Source organism: Azolla caroliniana, unplaced genomic scaffold, assembly GCF_043228905.1.
Source record: "Azolla caroliniana isolate FFs.n. ecotype wild unplaced genomic scaffold, voAzoCaro1.0.p SCAF_6, whole genome shotgun sequence".
Classification (NCBI taxonomy): domain Eukaryota; kingdom Viridiplantae; phylum Streptophyta; class Polypodiopsida; order Salviniales; family Salviniaceae; genus Azolla; species Azolla caroliniana.
Genome location: NW_028230441.1, coordinates 16,698,621 through 16,721,115, shown reverse-complemented (window position 1 = coordinate 16,721,115; position 22,495 = coordinate 16,698,621). Strand labels below are relative to the sequence as shown.

Genomic DNA, 22,495 nt, shown 5'->3' with positions numbered 1-22,495 from the left:
AGAGCATGCCCCATTTCTCCCGGGCCGAGGCAATCCGAACGGCCGTCTACATCCAAAACCGAATCGGTGACAAGGTGTCCGCGCATGAGCTGTATTTCGAGCGTAAACCGAATTTGAGACATCTTTGGATATTTGGTAGTATTGCATATGTACATGTGCCGGATGCGAAGCGGAGGAAGTTGGATGCAAAGTCAGAGAAATGCATCTTGGTCGGTTACTCGCATGAGCAAAAGGGGTATAAGTGTTATAACCCCCAGACGAAGCAGGTCCGAGTTAGCCGGGATGTTGAATTTGATGAGATGGCATCATGGTATGCCTTATCGGCTCCGACTTCCGACCCTGGCCCGATACCGAAGGATGAGGCTAGTGATCCTAAACCGGTTTAGTTAGAAGATGAAGACTTTGAGACTCTAGATGTGAGTCCGGAATCATTTCGGTTGAGCGGGCTGAACAAGCGACTGGGTCAGACAGACTAGTCGGAAGATGAACCAGTGAGTAGTGGAGACTCTGTCGTATTCCCCCGCGCAAGGAACCGAGGAGACGGTTCACGCGCAAAGAGAAGGGGAAGAAGAAGATGTTGGGATACGAAACCGGCAACGTTGAGTCGGATCGGAGCGAATCCGACTCCGGAAAGGATGAAGGCGGACCTTCGGGAGCGAAGTCCGACCTGACCAAGAAGGGCCCCAAACCGGGTAATACGAAGTTACGCCGGTCTTCCCGCCTGAAGAACCCCGTTATGCAATGAGTACATGGTGCATCATTATGCGTACATGACCAAGGTGGTGGAAGTGTGTGAGCCGGAGAGCTACGCAGAAGCAGCAAAGGACGCAAATTGGCGTGCCGCTATGAAGGAAGAAATGCGGGCACTTGATGCCAACGACACATGGGACCTAGTTGACCCTCCCCGACATTGTAAACCGATCGGATGTAAGTGGGTGTACAAGGTAAAGTACAATGCCGACAATTCGGTTAACCAGTACAAGGCCCGGTTAGTGGCGAAGGGATACGCGCAAACCCACGGAATCGACTACGACGAGACCTTTGCTCCGTTAGCGAAGATGGCGACGGTTCGTGTGGTGTTGGCGGTTGTTGCGACAAGGGGGTGGCATCTTCACTAGATGGACGTGAAGAATGCATTTCTTCAAGGCGATCTTGAAGAAGAGGTCTTTATGACCCAACCCCTCGGTTTCCAGTCGGAGATGAACAAGTCGGCGGTATGCCGGCTGAAGAAGTCACTTTATGGCCTAAAGCAAGCCCCCTGAGCTTGGAATGCGAAGATCACGCACCAGTTGCGTAAGATGGGGTTTGAGGCCTCCAAGTCCGGCTCTTCGTTGTTCATCCGGCAAGGTCCGGACGGTCCGGTTTGCATCTTGCTGTATGTTGATGATCTAGTCATCACCGGACCCGGACTCGATGAAATCAGCCGAGTCAAGTCCCAGCTGTCGAACGCATTTGAGATGAAGGACCTAGGGGACCTTCACTATTTCCTTGGGATCGAGGTGATCCGAACCCCCGACGGCATATTGCTCTCACAAAGACACTATGTGTTGAATATGTCGTACAAGTTCAGCATGATGTAATGTTGACCGATCTCCACACCCTTGGACCGGAACTAGAAGCTCCGTCCCAACTCCGGACTGGCCTACGATGAGAAGTGGTTCCGACAAATCGTCGGAAGCCTTATATATTTGACAATCACCCGACCCGACATCAGTTATCCGGTCGGCATGATCAACCAATACATGTAGAAGCCGACCATGGAGCACCTTCTGTGCGTGCATTGAATTTTGTGATATGTGAGCGGCATGAAGAACCGGGGATTGTTATACAGGCATGGTATAACCGAAGAGCTAGTCGGCTACACTGATGCCGACTGGGCCGGCGATGCATCAGATCGCCGATCCACCTCCGGTTATATGTTTTCCCTTGGTAGCGCGACTGTTGTGTGGAGCAACAAAAAGCAGCCAACAGTGGCCCTTTCGAGCACTGAGGCTGAATACCGGGGCGCTACCGTTGCCACCTGTGAAGCCATTTGGCTTCGGCGACTGCTGCAAGACCTGCGGATCGAGGTGCCGACCCCGATCCTGATCTACTACGACAACATAAGCAGCATGCAGCTCGCCAAGAACCCCGTATTCCATGCTCACACAAAGCACATAGAAGTGCACCACCACTTAGTGCGTGAGCGTGTCCTGAGCGGTGAAGTCGAACTTCAGTATGTTCATATGGATCGGCAAGTTGCCGACATCTTCACCAAACCGCTCGGATCGGACAAGTTGCAGCACTTCACCGAAATGCTTGGTGTTCAACATCTCGACGTGCCACACTTGAGGGGGAGAACAGGCAAAGGCAAAGAAACTGTCGATTGCGCCGGTGAGGGAAGAACCAACAAAGGGGGAGACAAGAAGAAGAAGGCCAAGACCCAGACATGGTCCGATGTGGTGAAGGGTCTGGAACTGGAAGACAAATCGGGAGCGACTGATTCGGACAAGAGTTGGAACGAATTGGAGATAGCCGATTCGGTTCAACAGAAGGATTCAGAAGAACTGGATCAATTCAAGGCCAAGAGGACGGGAAGGCAACGAAAGTCGACGCCAACACGAAGGAATCCGCGAATCGGCAAGCGCCGAAGTCATAGCAGCGAGGGAGCTGAATTGGGCCTATTGAGCAGACAAGCCGACCGAGGAGATCAAGGTGTGCAAAATCAGAAGGGTCACGGCAAACGGGACCAAACCAGACAAGGAGTGTGAGCAAGGCGGAGTGACGCCAGAAGGAGCCGGGTGGAAGGAATGGCTGCCATGGAGACTGACACTACGATCCGACCTCAAGTTGAGCTTGAGGGGGAGTGTTGAGCGGCAAGCTCAACCGGATCCAGATCGGCTGAATAAGCCTGAGCCGGATCGGCATCTGGAAAGATGAGCCGGATTGGTGAGTCGGTGAGCTGGGGAGCTGGTTAGCCGGATCAAGCAGTAACCGGAAGCCTAGTAGCAGCCTAGACTACTAGGTAGTTAATGTCTCGTAGTTAGTGCTAAACGCTCGTGTGAGCATTGAAGTACACTGTACCTCTGTCAGTCCTCTTAGGACTTGTATAAATAGTGTTGTTGAGCACGTTGTATGTACATAGAACTATTATTGTTTTTATAATAGATTTAAGTTGTTCTGCTCTGTCTTTGTCTCTCCTGCATATTAATCTCTCTCTCTCTCTCTCTCTCTCTCTCTCTCTCTATTGCTATCCGGCTGGGCCGGTTGTCTAACGCTTCCACACCTTTGTTTTTTCACAATAGGATCTGGTTGAGCTCATCTTGGATCTTGTGTTTTTTGAGATCCGCAAAACTTGTTCAACAATAACGTCTAGCATTGATAGAGTTGTGTAGTCCTAGAGTTTGGATCTCCACAAGATAACTACTCTTGCATATGCAAACATACAATCAATGTTGACTTCCAATTGTTTGGTTTGTCTGCATAATAGGATTTGGTGGAGACATGAATATTGATTTATCTTGTCAATCCAAATGTGAGCTTCTTGTCCGCTATCCCTTTGAGACATCCTAGGATGTGCTTAATTTCTTCTCAATGCTTCTTCCCTCGTTTTGATATGTAATGGCTGGTGAATCCTATGACATGCTAGATTTCATCGGGTCACCACCATCGTGTATATGAGTCTTCTTATTACCAATGCATGGGGCATTTTATTTCATCTACTCTCTCTCTCTTGGTAAAAGCACACAATTATATTAATTGTATGTAAAATCCACTTAGTTATAACACTTCTTAGTCTCCTCTACCTATCATATGCCTATATAGGGAGAGGGACGTCTTGTAATGCTATTAAAAAACCTGAATATGCATTTGAGGAAATGATCCCCACATGCTCTGACATCCAAAAATTCCACATGAGAATACCTTTCAGCTTCTTTATATAGGCTTTCACCCCATGTCTATTATCAAACATGAAATCATTACGCATATTCCAATTGTGCTGTAGACCCCAATAACGTAAATATTGGAACAATATCTCCATCTCATCATTTGAACCATTTTGAACATATTGAGAAAAAAACCCATTGTTGAGGTCTCAAACAACAATGAGTTAAAACTTGCCAATTGTCTGATAAGTACTTCCAAATGGTACACGCTATAGGACATATAATGAACCTATGTGTACTATCCTCCAATGGAATGGTGCAAAAGAAACAAGTGGCAGACTTTAGTCCTCGTCTCTTTAAGGCTGAACCTAATGGGAGCTCACCAATCATGACTCTCCATATGAATACCTTTGCACGAAATGGTAGATGGGAATGCCAACCACGTTGTAATTTTTTCCACCACCTTGCATCTGACTTACATACATTCCACAACTTCGCTACATTAGGAGATAGCGAAGATAATGATGCCATCGCATGATGATACAATATACTTGTAGTGACTTGTAACAAGTGTGTACCATCTTGTAACCGCCAATCCACCCAATGTGCAAAATTTGTTTTCAATGGCAAAGATCCTTGCAACAATGGTATATCTTGTAATCTCTCTCTCCCTCTCCCTCCCCCTCTCCCTCTCTCCCTATGTTTTGGAAGTGTGCTCGCTTGTTAGAAGGATGGACGTCATGAGGAGTGTGCTCACTTGTTAGAAGGATAGACATCTTGAGTGAATTGGTGCTTGTTTTGTTGCATACATATTGAAATTCTTTAGCACTGTCCTAACATATTCGATATGAGAGTTGAAGGATCCATTTTTATACATCTTTCTCTATCATCATGTCAAATATTTGTTGAGATTCCTTGAGCTCCTTGAGATTCTTTTGTGAAGTTTCTTCTCTAGCTCTGCAATCACATCATTATTCTTTCCTACAATGAGCATGCCATCCACATATAGATTGCGGTATATAGGTGACCTATTGTTATGGTACTTTTGTACATATATGGATTGGAGTTGGATCAATGGTATATAAGGAAGTGCTTTTGATAGTCAAATTTCTTGTATCACTCTTCTTAGAGCTTGCTTTAGAACCCATCGACTCTTCTTGAGTCAACACATGAGTTGTTGATCATCCTCCCCGTCACCATGAAGCTCGATGATTGACTCATGTAAATATCTTAGTATAGATCTCCATGTAAAATTTTTGCCTTTACGTCCATATGCTCTAACTCAAAGGTCTTTGGTAGATATAACTTGTAGGAGTTGCAATAGTGTTAAGAAATGAGAGGATGTCAAGATCATAGATGTCAAGGTATTTGTCTATGAAGTTTGACTTGACTTGGACCATTCTAGGTTCATCAATACATGAGGCAAATCTTACTTCTGACATGACTACTCAACCATCTGATTTATCTAGCATTTCCACCAAACCTTCATCAATGCACTCCTAATATCAGTGTATCAAAAGGAGATGATTCATCCATCGTGAACTTCTAGTTAGTGAAGTTGATTTTGTCCGACCACTCGATTGGGAGGCAACTACCAATTTTACATATTCATCATCTTGTGACAAATTTGAGTTGATCTTTCTCTCAATGGGCTTCTTAAGGTTCTTCATTCAAAACACATGACACGCGATGGGCATCTTCGACATGTGAGGGCTGCAAGGCAAGCTCTCTACAGTAGCAATGCGAGTGTGCCGATTCGTACACCAACGAGGGTCCATGCTCTGAAGAAGAGTATTAACGTATGTATTATGTTCATGCTCTGGGTTCGGACCGGACCAGACCTGATTGGATCAGATACATACATACTTACCCCCCCCACTCGAGTGAGATACATACATACTTACCCCCCCACTCGAGTCCCTCACGCACTGCAGTGCTGTGTTGTAATTTGTATCTATTGTATTGTAATTTGTATTTGGGAATCTATATGTACATACATACGTGGTACCAATAACCAAACGGAGACCGGAGAAGAGGACTCTGTTCTCTGTCTGTCTGTTCTGTCTGTCTGTGTAGGAGGAAGAGGAGGAAGGGAAAGGACGATGAAGTCCCCTGCCGCCCCTGGAATGAACTCCTCCTGAGAGCCCCGTGTGTGTGTGTGTGTGTGTGTGTGTATTTGCTTTTATGAGGGCGACATTGAAGCTCGCTACGCGAAGCGTAGGGCTTGGAATCGCACGTGAAGCAGCAGCAGGATACAAAAACTCTCCCCCTCATCTTCATCTTCATCTCCACCTCCACATCTATCTCCATTTCCATCTTCTTCCTCTTCGTTCTTCACACAGATTGACACGGCTATCTTCCTTTTGCAGTAGCATTATCAGTAACAGTAACAGTAACAGCGTAAAGAACATCAGTAACGAAGACTCGTCATCTTCATCTTCATCTTCTAGTTCTGAGGACATGAAACCAAGAGGTGTTCCTTCTTCTTCTTCTTCTTCTTCTTCTTTGCGACATGGCAAAAGGCCTGTCTCTGAGGCTAACCGCATCTCGATGGTTGAACGTTTGGAGCAATTTCGTGCTGGAAACGATCAAAGTAATTTCCTTTCTCCTTCATGCTCTCCTTTTTTGGCAATGCATCCGAAGAAACTGCATTTAATTTGTCTAAATTCATTTCTACGATGTTCTCAGTTGATTTCTTAAAAATATTTTTCGAGCTTGTTTTCTGATAAGTTTCCAGTTAAAATTTGGCTTAACTTCATTTCTACTATTATTTGAGTAAAATTGGGTTTTTTAAAAAATATTTTTTCAGCTTGTTTTCTAATAAGTTTTCAATTAAAATTCAGCTTAACTTCATTTCTACTATTATTTGAGTAAAATTTGGCGTAAACACTTTAATCCGTTTGTACTATGTGCAAAGATTTTTAAGTGCAGCAGAATGATTGAGAGCACATGTATGTATATGCAACGCAGACTATTTATGCATGACCAAAGCAAATATCTATTTTGTTCATACCAGATATTTATAGATGTTACACTGGTTACTGTACAGTGCACAAAATTCATGGCAGTGCATTCTTGAGAGCGTATTTAGTGCTACAGTCAATGCAGACTTGCATAGTACTCTGTGTAAATATTCTCTGTAAAGATACTCTTAGAGTATTACAAGATTTCTGTTATCCTACATCAGTTCTACCACATAATTGTAAATGTTTGCCTTATCCATACCCCCCCCCCCTGTTTTAAAGCATAATTGTCATAGAAAAAGAGAAAACCTAGCTTGCTTCTGCATTTCCCCTGAAGCTCAATTTGGTAAATACCAAAAACAGATCCAAGAAGATGCCCCTATGAGGGTCTTGAGCAGTATCTGCTTCCATGAGCATTCTGGGCTAAGAATGTACTTGGCTTCAAATTGCGGAGATGATTTGGATATCTGCTTCATGGGGATATGCAGATTTGATACCTCTTTTGATTAAGCAGAGCTAATATCCAATTTGGATGGCTTGGGGTTGCAGCTCCAGGCAATTATATGGGATTAATATGGCAAATGTGATCCTGCACTGAGCAGATTTTATTAACCAACTGACCCCTCGATTCTCAGTCCACTTTTGAATTCCACAGATTTTTCTGCTCTTTGTGCCTTAATGAAGGTATCTGCGATCTATTTTGATTAAGCAGAGTTAATATCCACTTCGGGTGGTTTGGGGTTTAAAGGGAGATAATAAAGATGAAAGAGAGTGCAGGACTAGAGCTGTCACCCTCCAACACCTCCTCTCAGCTCCAGAATGGCGCTCCAACATTGAGTCGATCAAAGAGTTGATCAATGGCTTGCCTTGGAAGTGGCTTAATAAATAAATCAGCCACATTTTCTTGAGTAGGACAATACGCCAAGTTGATGATTTGTGATTTCACTAATTCACGAACAAAATGGTAGTGCACTTCAATATGTTTTGTTCTACCATGAAATGCTGAGCTATGTGCCAAGGCACGAGCACTTTGGTTGTTAGTGAAAACTGCAATAGGAGAGTCTTGTTAGGTGTAAAGGCCCGTAGTTCACAAATTAGGTAATTATTTGTATATGTGAACACATTGTTCACTTGGATAGGACACCTCCTTTTGTAATGTGAACACTCCTCTTTCTTTGTAGGGTTAACTAATATAATAACCTTTTTTTCTTGTGTACCAATCAATGCGGTTGGGTACACCCAAAAATCTGTGTCTCTACTCTTTGTTTGCTGAACATTATCCCTCAATAGCTGCTCCCTGAAAATCATCCCTCTTTTCCTTTTAACTGGTATCGGAGCCAAATCTTTTTCCTCTGCTTTGCTGTTTTTTTTTAGATTCAGAATCAGCAGAAAACACAGTTATTTTTTCAATTCTTTCAGACCCTTTCCTATTGGTATTCTGCTCAATTTCTGAAGAAATCTGTCATAAATCTTGGGAGCAGTTTTCGAATTGTGGAAAGAGTGTATGCTGGGCATCTTCTTTCTGAGAGATTGTGAAGATGCTCTCGTGGAAAAGAAACCAGAGAGCATGGAAAATGATGTTTGGAACACTTTGAATAAAAAAGCCATTACATATATTAAAATGGTTGTTTCTGATGAGATTCTTGTAGATATAAAGGGCTTAACTACTGGCCATCAAGTTCGGGAGAAACTTAAGACAACTTACAAGAATACTACTCTTGTGAATCAGGTATGTTTGATGAGAAAACTTGTCAGTATGAGGCTTGATGAGTCGAAAGGTGCGACAGAGCATCTATCGTTATTCACAGGTACTCTCTCCCAACTACAAGATTCAAGATTACCAGCTTTTGATGACAAGCTCAAAGCTATCTTCCTACTTATGACTTTACTTGATTCTTGGGAAACATTAGTTGTTTCACTATCTAATAGCCCCAACTTGACCTTCGATGGTGTGCGGGGCTCTATTCTCAATGAAGAGATTAGAAGACAACCTAGCGGAGAAGGTAGTGGTTCAGCATACAATATTAGGGGGAGATATGATAACAGGAACACAAATGTAGGACAATGAAATAGAAGTAAGAGTAGAGGGAAAGGAAAGCAACAAGATATCACATGCTATCAGTGTGGCCGAAAAGGTCATAAGAAACCTATTTGTAGATATTGGAAGATGGAACTAGAAAGGAAGAAGAATGTAGGACAGAAGAAAAATAAAGACGATAAATTTAATACAACAGAGAAAGCTAATATGGCTTCAAATTTTATCATTGAAGACCTATCTGGTGAAGATGGAGATGTACTTTGTATTACAGGTGATGCCTTCATAGCTCATGTTCAAGACATGCAAATCACCAAAACAGATGTTATTGATGCTTTATTGTCAATCGATGATGGATTGACATAGACATGGATAGTAAACTCTGGGGCTTGTTTTCATGTTACTCCATGTTTGGAGTGCTTTACCACATCTGATGCAGGCAGTTATGGAAAAGTTTATCTTGGTAACAATAGTGACTGCAATATTGATGGTATTGGAACCATACACTTGTCTTTGGATAATGGTCAAGAGCTCGTGCTCAAAGATGTTAGGTATGTACCTGGCATTAAGAAAAGTTTGCTATCTGTAGGACAGATGGATTTGCATGGTTACACCACATTATTCGGTGGTGGATTGTGGAAACTAAAGAAAGGATCTATGGTTATTGTGAAAGGTTGCAAAAAGGGCGCTCTCTACAGTTTGCAATGTAAAGCTTTACCTAAAAGGTTTCTTGCTATTGCTGAATTTGACTCTTGTTTAGAGCTTTGGCTTAAGAGATTAGGACATATGAGCCAAAAGGACTTGAAGTCCTTTCTGCTCTAAAAAGATTTGATGTTAAAGGATCAAAGCTGGTTTTTTTGTAATGATTGTCTATTCGGCAAACAAGTGTGAAATTCTTATTATTCTGGTGTCTTTCGTTAACCAAATGTGCTACATTTGGTGCATTCTGGTGTATGTAGCATGTCTGTAAAATCTTTGGGTGGTGCTGCATATTTTATTTCCTTTATCGATGATTATTTTAGGAAGATTTGGGTGTACTTGATGGAAAAAAAGGGTGATGCATTTGATGCATTTAAATCTTTTCATGCATTTGTGACTACCCAAAAAGGGACAAAACTGAAATGTCTTAGAACAGATAATGGGGGTGAGTTTACATAAAATTTAAGTCCTTTTGTGACTTACATGGTATTAAAAGAGAGCTTACAGCTCCATATAACCCTTCATCAAATGCGGTGGCAGAAAGGTATAATAGGACCTTGTTTGAGCGAGTACGGTGCATGCTGTCCATAGTGAATCTCCCTCATGAATTTTGGGGAGAAGCATTAAAAATCGTGGTTCATATATGTAATTGTTCTCCCAACAAGTCCTTAATGAATGGAATCCCTGAGGAGGTTTGGTCTGGCAAACCGGCCTCATATGACCATTTACGAATTTTTGGTTATGATCCATTTGTACACATTAGAAGTGAGCTGAGAAACAAGCTCGATGCTAAGTCCACCATGGGCATTTTTATGGGCTATGGTGAGGAAGGTGAAATGGGCTATAGGATTTGGTTACCTCAGTCTAGAAAAATTGTACGTAGCTGGGATGTTGTTTTTAATGAAGAAAAATTGCTGAAAAATGCTTGTTCCTGTGTTGGGAACTCTAAGAGCGTTACATTTCAGCAATTACAGCCATCCACAAAATCTGAAACTAAACCTCATGATGCTATACCAAAGGTTGAGTATGATGATCAAGTGGTTCTCTTTGAGCCAGAAGAAGTTGGACAGCAAAGAAATGATCATGAAGGTGTTGGCCAACAAGATGAAGGTACTGAAGAACAAAATATAGATGTTGAACAACATGCTAGACATGGTTTGCAACAGCCGAAAAGTGCTGAAACTGATTTTCCTCCAAACTTAGAACCAATCCTAGAAAATATTGATCATTGGGTACGTAGGTCTAATTGTTTAAGGCGGCAAGTATATAGATATGATCCCTCTTTGCATTATGTCATGCTGTTAGATGAGGGTGAACCTCTTACTTATAAGGAGGCAATGTCATGTGAACTTAGTAGTAAGTGGGAGCTTGCAATGCAAGAAGAAATAAAATCTTTGTATGCAAATGATACTTGAGATCTTGTGTCCTTACCTAAAGGAAGGAAAGCTCTTCCAAATAAGTGGGTTTATAAGGTAAAGGGAATTGAAGGGAAACCAAAATACAAGGCAAAATTAGTTGCCAAGGGTTATGCACAGAAGGAAGGTATTGACTTCCAAGAGGTCTTCTCTCATGTTGTGAAGATGACCACACTTCACGTGCTATTTGCTCTCACTGCAATGCTTAATTTGGAGTTGTACCAAATGGATGTAAAGTACGTTTTTTTGCATGGTGATATTGATGAAGAGATTTACATGAAACAACCTGAGGGTTTTGTAGTCCCTAACAAGGAGCATTTGGTATGCAAACTAAATCGTAGCCTATATGGCCTAAAACAAGCACCACAACAGTGGTATAAGAAGTTTGATACTTTTATGCTTTCTCAAGGCTTTGATCGTAGCTATGTAGATCATTGTTATACACGAAAAAAAGTTATCGATGACAATCCCATTATACTTGTTCTATATGTGGATGATATGTTGATACCTGGGAAAAGAAAGACTAGTCTTGATGCTCTAAAAGATCAACTGAAATCGTTCTTCTCTATGAAAGATTTGGGAAATGCAGAGCATATTTTGGGCATGTGAATCAGTAGAAACAGAAAGGACAAATTGTTGTTTTTCTCACAAGAAAAGTACATTGAAAAAGTGCTTAACAGATTTAATATGGCAGAAGCAAAGCCCCTTGGAGTTCCTTTGCCTTCATATCTTAAACTTAGCAAGGCTGATTGTCCAAAGGATGAGATGGAAGTCAATGCTATGAAGGGAATTCCTTATGCATCAGCATGTGGTTCTCTAATGTATGCTATGGTAGCTACTCGTCCAGATATTGCTTATTTAGTGGGAGTTGTCAGTCGCTATATGTCTAATCCCAGCAAAACACATTGGGAGGCTGTCAAGTGTGTTTTCAGGTATCTTAAAGGTACACAGAGAAAATATTTATGCTATGGAAAGGGTGCATTAAGTTTGTAGGGATATTGTGATGCAGACATGGCAGGTCACTTGGATAGACGTAAATCTACTAGCGGGTATATATTTACAGTTGCTGGTGGAGCAGTGTCTTGGTGCTCCAAATTGCAAAAGATTGTAGCATTGAGTACTACTGAAGCTGAATATAATTCAGCCACAGAAGCTTCAAAGGAAGCTATATGGCTCAACAGACTTGCTGAAGTTCTTGGCATGTTTGTTAGTACTCCTGTGTTAGGATGTGATAGCCAGAGTGCTGTGTATCTGGTTAAGAATGCCTTGTTTCATTCGCGCACCAAACGCATTGATGTGCGGTGTCACTTTATCATACAAGTTTTGGAGGATGGTCTAGTCACATTGACCAAGATCAAAACACAGGATAATCCTGCAGATAGTAAAGCTCAACATGAGCATTGCATACAGTTAGTGGGAGTTACTTGAATGTTCACATCGGACCTTTAAGTGGGAGGTTGTTAGGTGTAAAGGCCCGTAGTTCACAAATTAGGTAATTATTCGTATATGTGAACACATTGTTCACCTAGACAAGGCACCTCCTTTTGTAATGTGAACACATAGGGTTAACTAATATAATAATATTATTTTTTTGTGTACCAATCAAGGCGGTTGGGTACACCCAAAAATCTGTGTCTCTACTCTCTGTTTGCTGAACATTATCCCTCAATAGCTGCTCCCTAAAAATCATCCCTCTTTTCCTTTTAAGTCTTGCACAACACCAATGTGACAAAATAATTGCATTAACCGTAGCAACTCACAACAAGTATCCAAGTAGGCTCGATATTTAGCTTCCGTTGATGAGGTTGAAACTGAGTTTTGCTTCTTTGATTTTCAAGAAATCAAGCCTGAACCTAACATAAAACAATAGCCAAATGTGGACCTTTTAGAATCACAATCACTTGCCCAATCAACATCTGAGTAGCCAACAAGCTCAATGCTGCCTCTAAAAGACAGACTGTAGTCGAATGTGTTGGCCAAATACCTAAGAACTTGAATAGCTGTTTGCCAATGACTTTGTCTTGGAGCACTTGATAATTGTTCGCTATAGGACAAATCAGCCTTGGTGTAAGTTAAGTGAAGAAGAGATCCAATTAACCTTTTATATTTTATATTAACCTTTTGAGTTCAGATCCATTGGACAAGAGAGTGGCTTGCTATTTGAAATTCCATAGGTCTCAAGGAGCTGCCTGAGATACTTATGTTGGCTGAGGAAGATACCACCATGTGATTGATAGACTTCCATATCTATGAAGTAATGGAGAAGTCCTAGATCAGTTATTTCGAATGTGGTTTTTGAGGTCAGTGCAGAACTCGTTGATTTTAGAAGCAAGGGACCCTATAATTAGGTCATCAATATATAATACGATCAAGCATAGCAAATGATCTTGGGAAAAGACATAGAGATTGTTGTCAGCATAACAGTGCTAAACCCAAGAAAGAAAGATATATTAATGTCTTTTAAGAGGCCAAAATGGCCTATAAGACCAAACAAGAGGTTACATCTTCGGTGTTGTCTTGTCTTTGACAAAGAAGGTATCAATTTTGTCATGCCAAGCTTTGGGAGCTTGCTCTAAGCCATACAAGGCTTTGTGTAAGTTGTAGACCATGTTTTTCCGCTCTGAAATCTTGAAACCTGGAGACTGTTCAACATAACCGGCCTCTTTCAAGCTACCATTAAGGAAGGCTGACTTGACATCCATTTGGAAGACGGGTCATTTGTTGTGAGCAGCAAGTGCAAGCACATATCGAATAGAGTTGTACCTTGCTATTGGAGCAAAGGTTTCCTCGTAATCCACTCCTTCCACTTGTCTTTTTGCAACTAAATGTGCTTTATGCTTATCTAAAGTACCATCAGCATAGTACTTGATCTTGAAAATCCATTTCAATCCAATGACTTGTCTATGTTGAGGCCGAGGGATCAACTTCCATGTATGATCCCGCTCAATGGAATTAAGTTCAACTTCCATTGTTGCTTTCCACTTCGGAAGAACAAGAGCCCATTTTGCTGTAGTGGGTTCTTGTGATTGCACAACAATGCACAATAAAGCAAAGTTGCATGAGTGAAAAGCTTGTTGTGACCTGCGTGTTCTTTTCATGTTGGTCGGAGAACCAGATGTATACTCATGAAGTTCAGCATCAGAGATGGGAATCACAAATGGTGGCTTGAAGCCACTTGGGAAGTGGTGGAAGCTGATGTGTAGAGGGAGGGGAAACGATTGGAGTTGAGGAAGGTTTGAATTGTTGGCGGAGTTAGAGGTTGAATAGGAGTGGGAGGAGATGGGGGGCTTGAAGGTGAGACATCTTCGTCTGAAATAGGAGATTCTGGAGCAGCTGGGATTTTAACTGTGAACTTAGGTTAAAGCCTAGAGTCATCCAGCTTAGACTCCACAAAATTAACATCCCTAGAGATGACTAGGGACTTTGATTCTAAATCCCATAACCTCTAGGCTTTAGATTGTGTGCTATAACCAAGAAACTTGCATTTCTTGGTTTTGGACTCAAATTTAGTACCTTTATGATCTGCAATGTGAACATAAGCATCACAACCAAAGACTTTAAAATGAGAAATTGAGGGCTTTACACCTGTAAATGCTTCTGCAGGGGTCATTGCAGCAACTGCTTCTGTTGGGCAGCAGTTGATGATGTAGACTGCTGTGTGGACAACTTCACCCCAAAATGAGGGTGGAAGATCAGATTGAGATAGCATTGTACGAGCGATCTCTTGGACTGTCCGGTTTTTCCTTTCCACAACACCATTTTGTTGAGGAGTATTGGGTGTAGAATTGGCGAGCCATGCCTTGTTGAGAGCAGAAACGGTGGAAAGCTTGGCAGGTAAACTTTCCAACATTGTTGGACCTGATCTTTGGAACTTTCTTTGATGTCTCGTTCTTGACAAGAGCTACCCATTCTTGAAATTTGGTGAAGGCTTGAGATTTCTCTACAAGAAAATAAACCCAAACCTTACAGGAGAAATCATCAATGATAAGGATGAAGTAGCGTGCACCACCAAGAGTAGTGGTTTTTATGGGACCACAAAGATCCATGTGCACTAACTCCAAGATAGATGTTGCACTGTGAGTGGCTCGATGAGGGAAAGGCTCTTGATGTTCCTTTCCATGAAGACAAGCAACACATGGGGTATTGGGAGTTTTAAAAATAGGAAGACCCTCAAGTAGCTGTGAAGAGGAGATCTTTTGAAGAGAATCGTAGTGGAGATGACCAAACCTAGCATGCCACAATGTGGGATCTTCTTGTGCAACCATGGAGATTGTGGGAACTTTCAGGCGGTATAAACCCCCTTCTTGTATGCCACCAATTACAATTTGTAGGCTGTTGGTGTCAATGACTTCCAAAACTGAGCTATTAAAGTAGACTCCATAACCTTGCTTAGTGATTCGGTAGACCGAAAGTAAGTTGGCAGAGATGTGAGGCACATGTAGTACATCCTGAAGAACGGCAGGTTCATCATTTGAAGAAGTGTTAAGAAGCACATTACCCACACACGAAGCCTCAATGCTTGAGGCATCTCCTATGGAGATTTGGGAGGAGCTAGGCGTCACATCATGCAAAATGGATTTGTCATAAGTCATGTGTGCAGTGGCAACATTGTCTCCTAACCACTCATCAATGGTTGAGGTAGTTGGTCCAGCCAATTGTGAAGAATGTTCCTCAATACCAAGGAAAACTGTTTCTTTGGCCGAATGGGCTGAGTTTGATTTTGGCATAGGTTGACTTTCGGTAGAAGAAGATTTTTTGGCATTGTCCCTTTTCTTTTTCCAATAGTCGGGCTGAATGTGACCTTTGTAGCCGCAATAATGACAAGTGAGCTCCTTGTAGATTGAGTTGTTTGGTGGTGTTGGTTTGGGTTTGTTGGAGTTGCCATTTTGTTTCCACTTGCCTTTACTTTTTGCATGAAGAAGCGTGTCATTAGAAGTTTGAGCAGTTTTCTTCCTTGTTTTCCTGTCTTGTACCATGCCAAGAAATGTGTTCATATCCAGTGTGTTGGGAAGAAGAGAAATTGTGTCACAAAAGGCTGTGAATGATTCAGGCAACTTGATCATCGATGCACAAACTCAACTTCTGTTGACTTGCTTCCCAAGGAAACTAGCTCCTTTTGGAGAGTAACAAATTTTGTGATTTGATCCATGATGTTTGGAGTGTCATGAATCTTGAGATTTGCTAGTTGGCTTTCAATAGCTATCATTTGAGCATGAATAGCTCTATAATACCGGTATTTGATGGCTGCCGATAGTTCATTGGCTGTCTCTTCATTTGGGAAATTAGGAAATGTGGGTGAAATGTTCTTACAAAATTAGGAAATTAGGAAAAGTTCTTACAAAATTAGGAAATGTGGGTGAAATGGTTGTTTGGTAGCTAAGTGAGTCTTGTACTACCAAACAGGTACAATAAACGAGGAATATGAGGGAATATCTTGGAAAAGTGGAAGAGAGAGAAGGCATTTAAAGCATTACAGATTCTAGAGAGAGAAGAATCTAGGAAGAGAGAGAATGTAAAAGACAGATAATAAAAGTGAAAGAGAGTGCAGGTCTGGAGCTGCCACCCTCTGACACAGTTCTACTTCATTGGATCCATGTCTTGCTGCATAATTGTTTCCTATTCTGGTTTTCTGTTTGCTTCTTCAAAGCTGGCAGGCTTAGCATAGTTTGTGAAATTGGCCATGTATGTGCAATGCTTTGCCAAATCCTTGATCTGCATTCACATACCCTGGGAACTAGGCATTTCCTATGGCTTCAGCATTGCAATTGTATGTAAATGAACCAGTGCTCCATGCATGCTTTTTGCTTTAGACTGCCCTACAGACTCTTCTTGGGTTTATGTTGGGTTTATGCAGTGTTTCTGAAATATTTATTCCATACTGCTTTTTTCATCCCCTTGGATCTACTGATATAGGGTAGACTCACGCCCATCATGAAATGAGCTCTCTTACTCACTTCATACACATGGGATTGACCAAGATGGAGACAAGGGGCAAAAAGGGTTGGGTCAACTTAGCAAAAGACACAAGGTTAAGGTAAAGTCCCTAGTTCTCTTCAAGCTCTTCAATGCAGAACGAAAAAATTGGAGCAAGAGCAAAGGAAAGTGTGATGCTACACACTACCATTGTGGTAGGAATCCAAAGGGGGAAGGTTAGAGAGTTATGTGCTGCAATTTGCTGCATTCAACCTGATTCCTCGAGGCGTGTACGTCTTGGAGAATTACCATATTTACCATTATTTGATGATATCATGAATTTGTTATCATGAGAAATATAATATAGCACAAAGGTCAATGTCACATGCTGCGAGATATCTTAAGAGTATTTAGTTCTTTTTCTGTTTGAAAGTAAAGGATATCCTTCAAAAAGTTTGGTCACATGCTGGAGAGAGACTTCACACAATTTCTTTTTCATGTTTATCCTGTAGTAGGTAATTGATGATTGTTATTACCCTTTGGGCATTTATGACTTGTTAACTAAAAGTGGCAAAATCCATTAGACTTATTACTCTTTGTTTATTTATTACAGAGATTACTTTTGAACCTGGGTTGACCAATCATGAAAGAGCTGTGATTCATGAGGTTTGCAAGAAAATGGGCATGAAGTCTAAAAGTTTTGGGTATGTGCATTTATTCAAGCTACTATCAGCTGTATTCACCAACAAAAGAGAAACATATGTCAAATAAATTTCTTTCAATTGTGCGTTGTGGTAATCCCATGGAACATCATTAGCTTTCACCTCTCTTTATGTCCATTTGAGGGAAAAGATGTTGGACATAAAGGTAAAGATGGATGTTTGAGGGAGCAGCTATTGAGGGATGATGTTCAGCAAACAGGACTGTAGTAGAGATGAGATTAGTGACACACAGATTTTTGGTGTACCCAACCGCCTTGATTGGTACACAAGAAAAAAGGTTATTATATTAGTTAACCCTAAAAACAAGAGATGTGTTCGCATTAAAAAAGGAGGTGTCCTGTCCAGGTGAACAATGTGTATGCATGTACGAATAGTTACCTAATTTGTGAACTAGGGCCTTTACACCTAACAGCCTCCCACTTAAAGGTTCAATGTGAACATTCAAGTAACTCCCACTAACTGTATGCAATGCTCATGTTGAACTTTGCCAAGACTTTTAGTGAGAATACCTGCAGGATTATCCTGCCTTTTGATCCTGGTCAATGTGGCTAGACCATCCTCCAAAACTTGTTTGATAAAGTGATGTCACACATCAATGTGTTTGGTGCGCGATTGAAACATGGCATTCTTAGCCAGATACACAGCACTCTGGCTACCACATCCTAACACAGGAGTACTAACAGACATGCCAAGATCTCCAGCAAGTCTGCTGAGCCATATAGCTTCCTTTGAAGCTTCTATAGCTGAAATATATTCAGCTTCAGTAAAGTACTCAGTGCTACAATCTTTTGCAATTTGGAGCACCACGGCACTGCTCCACCAACAATTGTATATATATACTTGCTAGTGTAAGGGTTAGGACTGATGTCAATAGGGCTAAGGAATACTCAGGATTCACCCTAGTATAGGCCCTTTAGATGCAATAGTGGAGCTATGGTATAAAAGATAGATAGATAGATAGATAGAGAGAGAGCAATAGTTGGAGCTCACCTTTTGAAGTGAGATCCAAAAGTTTTTAACTTATGTTTTATATGGCCCATTTAGGGTTTGCCAAGTTCACACTGAACTTGGCCCAAAAATAACAAAAAAGGTGATGAGTGACTTTTGGCCTTTATAAATAGGCCTATATACATGTACACACTATAAGGGGGTCATTTAGGGCCTTTACCCCAACAACCTCCCACTTAAAGGCATAAATGACGCCTTTAAGCTACGTGACTCCCACCATTTGTATACATATCTGATGTTGTGCTTTGGGTAAGCACTTGGTCAGTACATCTGCAGGGTTCTGTGATGTGTGGACCTTTATCAATGTGATAAGGCCATCCTCAAGCACTTCTCGAATGAAGTGATATCGCACATCAATATGTTTTGTACGTGCATGAAACATAGCATTCTTTGCCAAACAGATGGCACTCTGGCTATCACAACCAAGAATGGGTGCCTTTTCAGGCAAACCAAACTCACTGCATAGATGTGCCAACCATATTGCTTTCTTGGAAGCCTTGGTGGCTGAGATATATTCTGCCTCAGTAGTGGACAAAGCAATAACCTTTTGCAGCCTACTACACCATGATATAGCACAACCTGCAAGTGTGAATACATAGTCACTTGTGGATTTCCGTGTATCCACATCACCTGCCATGTCAGCGTCACAGAAACCCTTCAGCTCTAATGGGCCTTTTCCATAACAGAGGCATTTATTTTTAGTCCCTTTTAAGTACCTCATAATGGACTTTACTGCATTCCAATATGCCTTAACCGGATTAGCCATGAATCGCCTTACAACTCCCATTGCATAGGCAATATCAGGTCTAGTAGCAACCATAGCATACATAAGTGAACCACAAGCTGAAGTGTAAGGTACACCTTGCATGTCACTGATTGCTTCTTGTGTCTTAGGACAATCTTCCTTAGAGACTTTATCATATGGCTGTAATGGCACTCCTAGAGGCTTTGCGTCAGCCATACAAAATCTGTCCAGCACCTTGTCAATGTATTTTTCTTGAGATAAATACAATGTGTGTTGCTCCCTTTGTCCCCTAATTCTTACTCCAAGTACATGTTCAGCTTCCCCAAGGTCTTTCATTGAAAATGCAGATTTCGGCTGCTTTTTAAGGACATCAACAGTGCTCCTTTTCTTGGCAGCAATGAGCATATCATCAACATATAGTACAAGAATGATTGGGCTGCCACTTTCATCTCTTTTAGTATACAAACAGTGATCAGCATGGGTTCTTTTGTACCCATGTTTGACCATAAAAGCGTCAAACTTTTTGTACCATTGTCTAGAAGCTTGTTTCAGCCCATACAAGCTTCTATTGAGCTTACATACCAAATGTTCGTTTCCAGGAATAACAAAGCCCTCAGGCTGTTTCATGTAAAGCTCTTCGTCAATGTCACCATGCAAAAAAGCTGTATGTACATCCATTTGGTCTAATTCCAAATCAAGTGCAGCCACTATAGCAAATAGCACTCACAAACTGGTCATTTTAACCACAGGAGAAAACACTTCTTGAAAATCTATGCCCTTTGTTTGAGCATATCCTTTTGCAACCAGCCTTGCTTTATACTTGGGTTTGTCATCAACGGTCTTGATTTTATATACCCATTTGTTAGGAATAGCTTTCCTTCATTTGGGCAGTTCAACCAAGTCCCAAGTATTATTTGAATGCAAAGCGTTAATCTCTTCTTGCATAGCAAGCTCCCACTTATTGCTTTGCTCACATGCCTTTGCCTCTTTATATGTAAGAGGTTCTCCCTTATCGGTCAACATTATGTAGTGCAACGAGGGGTCAAATCTACTCATATTTCGTCTTATACGAGTAGAACATCTCACCCAATGATCCATATTGTCAGGTAATGGATCAACATCAGGTGGCATGTCTAAATCATCATTGTTAGGCTGCTGTTCATTATTTTCAGCACCATTTTCAGCATTATTATTTGGCTGCATATTCCTTTCAGGATCCTCACCTTGCTGTCCAACATCTTCTGGCTCCAAAACCACTGGATGATCAATATTTTCAGTCCTTTGTGGTGGATCCTGATGGTCAAAACTGGGTCTAACAAGTGGCTGGTCATGCTGAAATCTAACCCTTTTATGGTCATCTTTTGAGGCACAATTGTTTTGAAGCAGCCTTGCCGCATTGAAAACAACATCTCGGCTGCGTATAACCTTCTTGAGCTGGGGTATCCAAATCCTATAACCCATTTCGCCTTCTTCACCATATCCCATGAAGAGGCCCTTAATGGACTTGGCATCAAGTTTGTTTCTCACCTCAGGCCTTATATGTACAAAAGCCTCGCAGCCAAAGACACGTAAGTGATCATATGAAGCAGGTTTGCCAGACCAAACCTCTTCAGGGATGTCACCCTTTAAAGACGTGTGAGGGGATCTATTGCATACATGTACTGCAGTTTTCAATGCCTCTCCCCAAAAGCCATGAGGGAGATTAGCGGTGGACAGCATGCATCTCACTCTCTCACAAAGCGTCATGTTATATCGTTCAGGCACACCATTAGAAGAGGGGCTGTATGGAACAGTAATCTCCCTCTTAATACCTAAAATTTCACAAAATTTCTTGAATTCAGCACTTGTATATTCACCACCATTGTCCGTATGCAAAGTACGCAAACATTTTAGTTTTTTGCTTGTTTGAGTGGTCACAAATGCATAAAAACGCTTAAATGCAGCTAAGGCTTCATCCTTAGATTTAAGCAATTGAACCCAAATTTTTCTAGAGAAATCATCAACAAATGAGATAAAATACATTGCACCCCCCATAGATTTGGTGGGCATGCTACACACATCAGAATGAACAAGATCAAGTACACAAGACTTACGAGACACACCAGAGTAAAAGGAATGCTTCACTTGCTTTCCATATTGGCATTCATTACAAAAATCAAGCTTCGTGCCTTTAACATCAAGCTTCTTTAGATTACAAAGCCTAGTGAGACCCTTTTGACTCATATGGCCAAGTCTCTTATGCCACAACTCCATATGGGAGTGAACTTCAGCCAAAGCAATAAATTTGCCCGATATAACATTTCCATGTAAGCAATAAAGTGTTCCCTTTTTTGTGCCTTTCACAATCAGCCTTGAACCTTTTGTCATTTTCCATGATCCTCTCTCAAAGAGAATGCTATAACCATGCATATCCGTTTGCCCCACAGAAAGCAAGCTCTTCTTGATCCCTGGTACATAACGGACATTATGCAAAACCAGCTCATTAGTGCCATTTGTAGAAAAACGCATAGTGCCAATACCCTCAATGGAACATGCATGATTGTTTCCAAGGTATACATGGCCATGGTTGCCTGCAGTAAAAGTAGAAAAACACTCCTTGATAGGAGTCACATGAAATGAAGCACCAGAGTCAACTATCCATGTTTGGGCTAATGCATCATTGACAGTTAGCAAAGCATCAATAAGATCATTCTTAGTGATGCACATGTCCTCTGAAGGAATATTTAGAGAGGCATCATATGCATAAGTATCATTTGTTGAAAAACTAGCACATAAAATGTCCTCAACATCTGACAGCTCCTCTATGACTACATTAGAGGCCAAATTGGCCTTCTCTTCGTCCTTTTGGGTGTCATGTGCATTAGTCTTGTCCTTTCTCTTATCTCCAGAATTCCTTTTTCTTTCAAGTTCTGCTTTGTAATAGCGGCAATCAGGTTTCTTGTCGCCTTTCCTGCCACACCGATAGCATGTTACATCATTGCTTTTAACTTTGTTGCTATTTCCCCTTTCTTGGCTTTTACTTTTGTTCCTATGTGCATAGTTATTTCTTTTATTTGTCCTACCTCTAACCATGTTGGCTGAGTTGCCACCTTCTCCACTTGCTTTTCTCTTGATCTCTTCATTGAGTAT

General features: G+C 41.4%; 1 protein-coding gene across 1 annotated transcript in view; it reads left to right on the top strand.

The window, feature by feature from the left end:
• The first annotated feature begins 6,014 nt into the window (after positions 1-6,014).
• The window catches only part of LOC147863201 (DExH-box ATP-dependent RNA helicase DExH6-like), a 29,901-nt gene continuing 13,420 nt past the window's right edge, over positions 6,015-22,495 (top strand). Inside the window, exons 1-2 of the mRNA XM_087321404.1 lie at positions 6,015-6,459; positions 17,505-17,595. Coding sequence (XP_087177530.1) covers positions 6,051-6,459; positions 17,505-17,595 — 500 coding nt within the window. The 5' untranslated portion in view covers positions 6,015-6,050. The remainder of the gene's footprint in view (positions 6,460-17,504; positions 17,596-22,495) is intronic.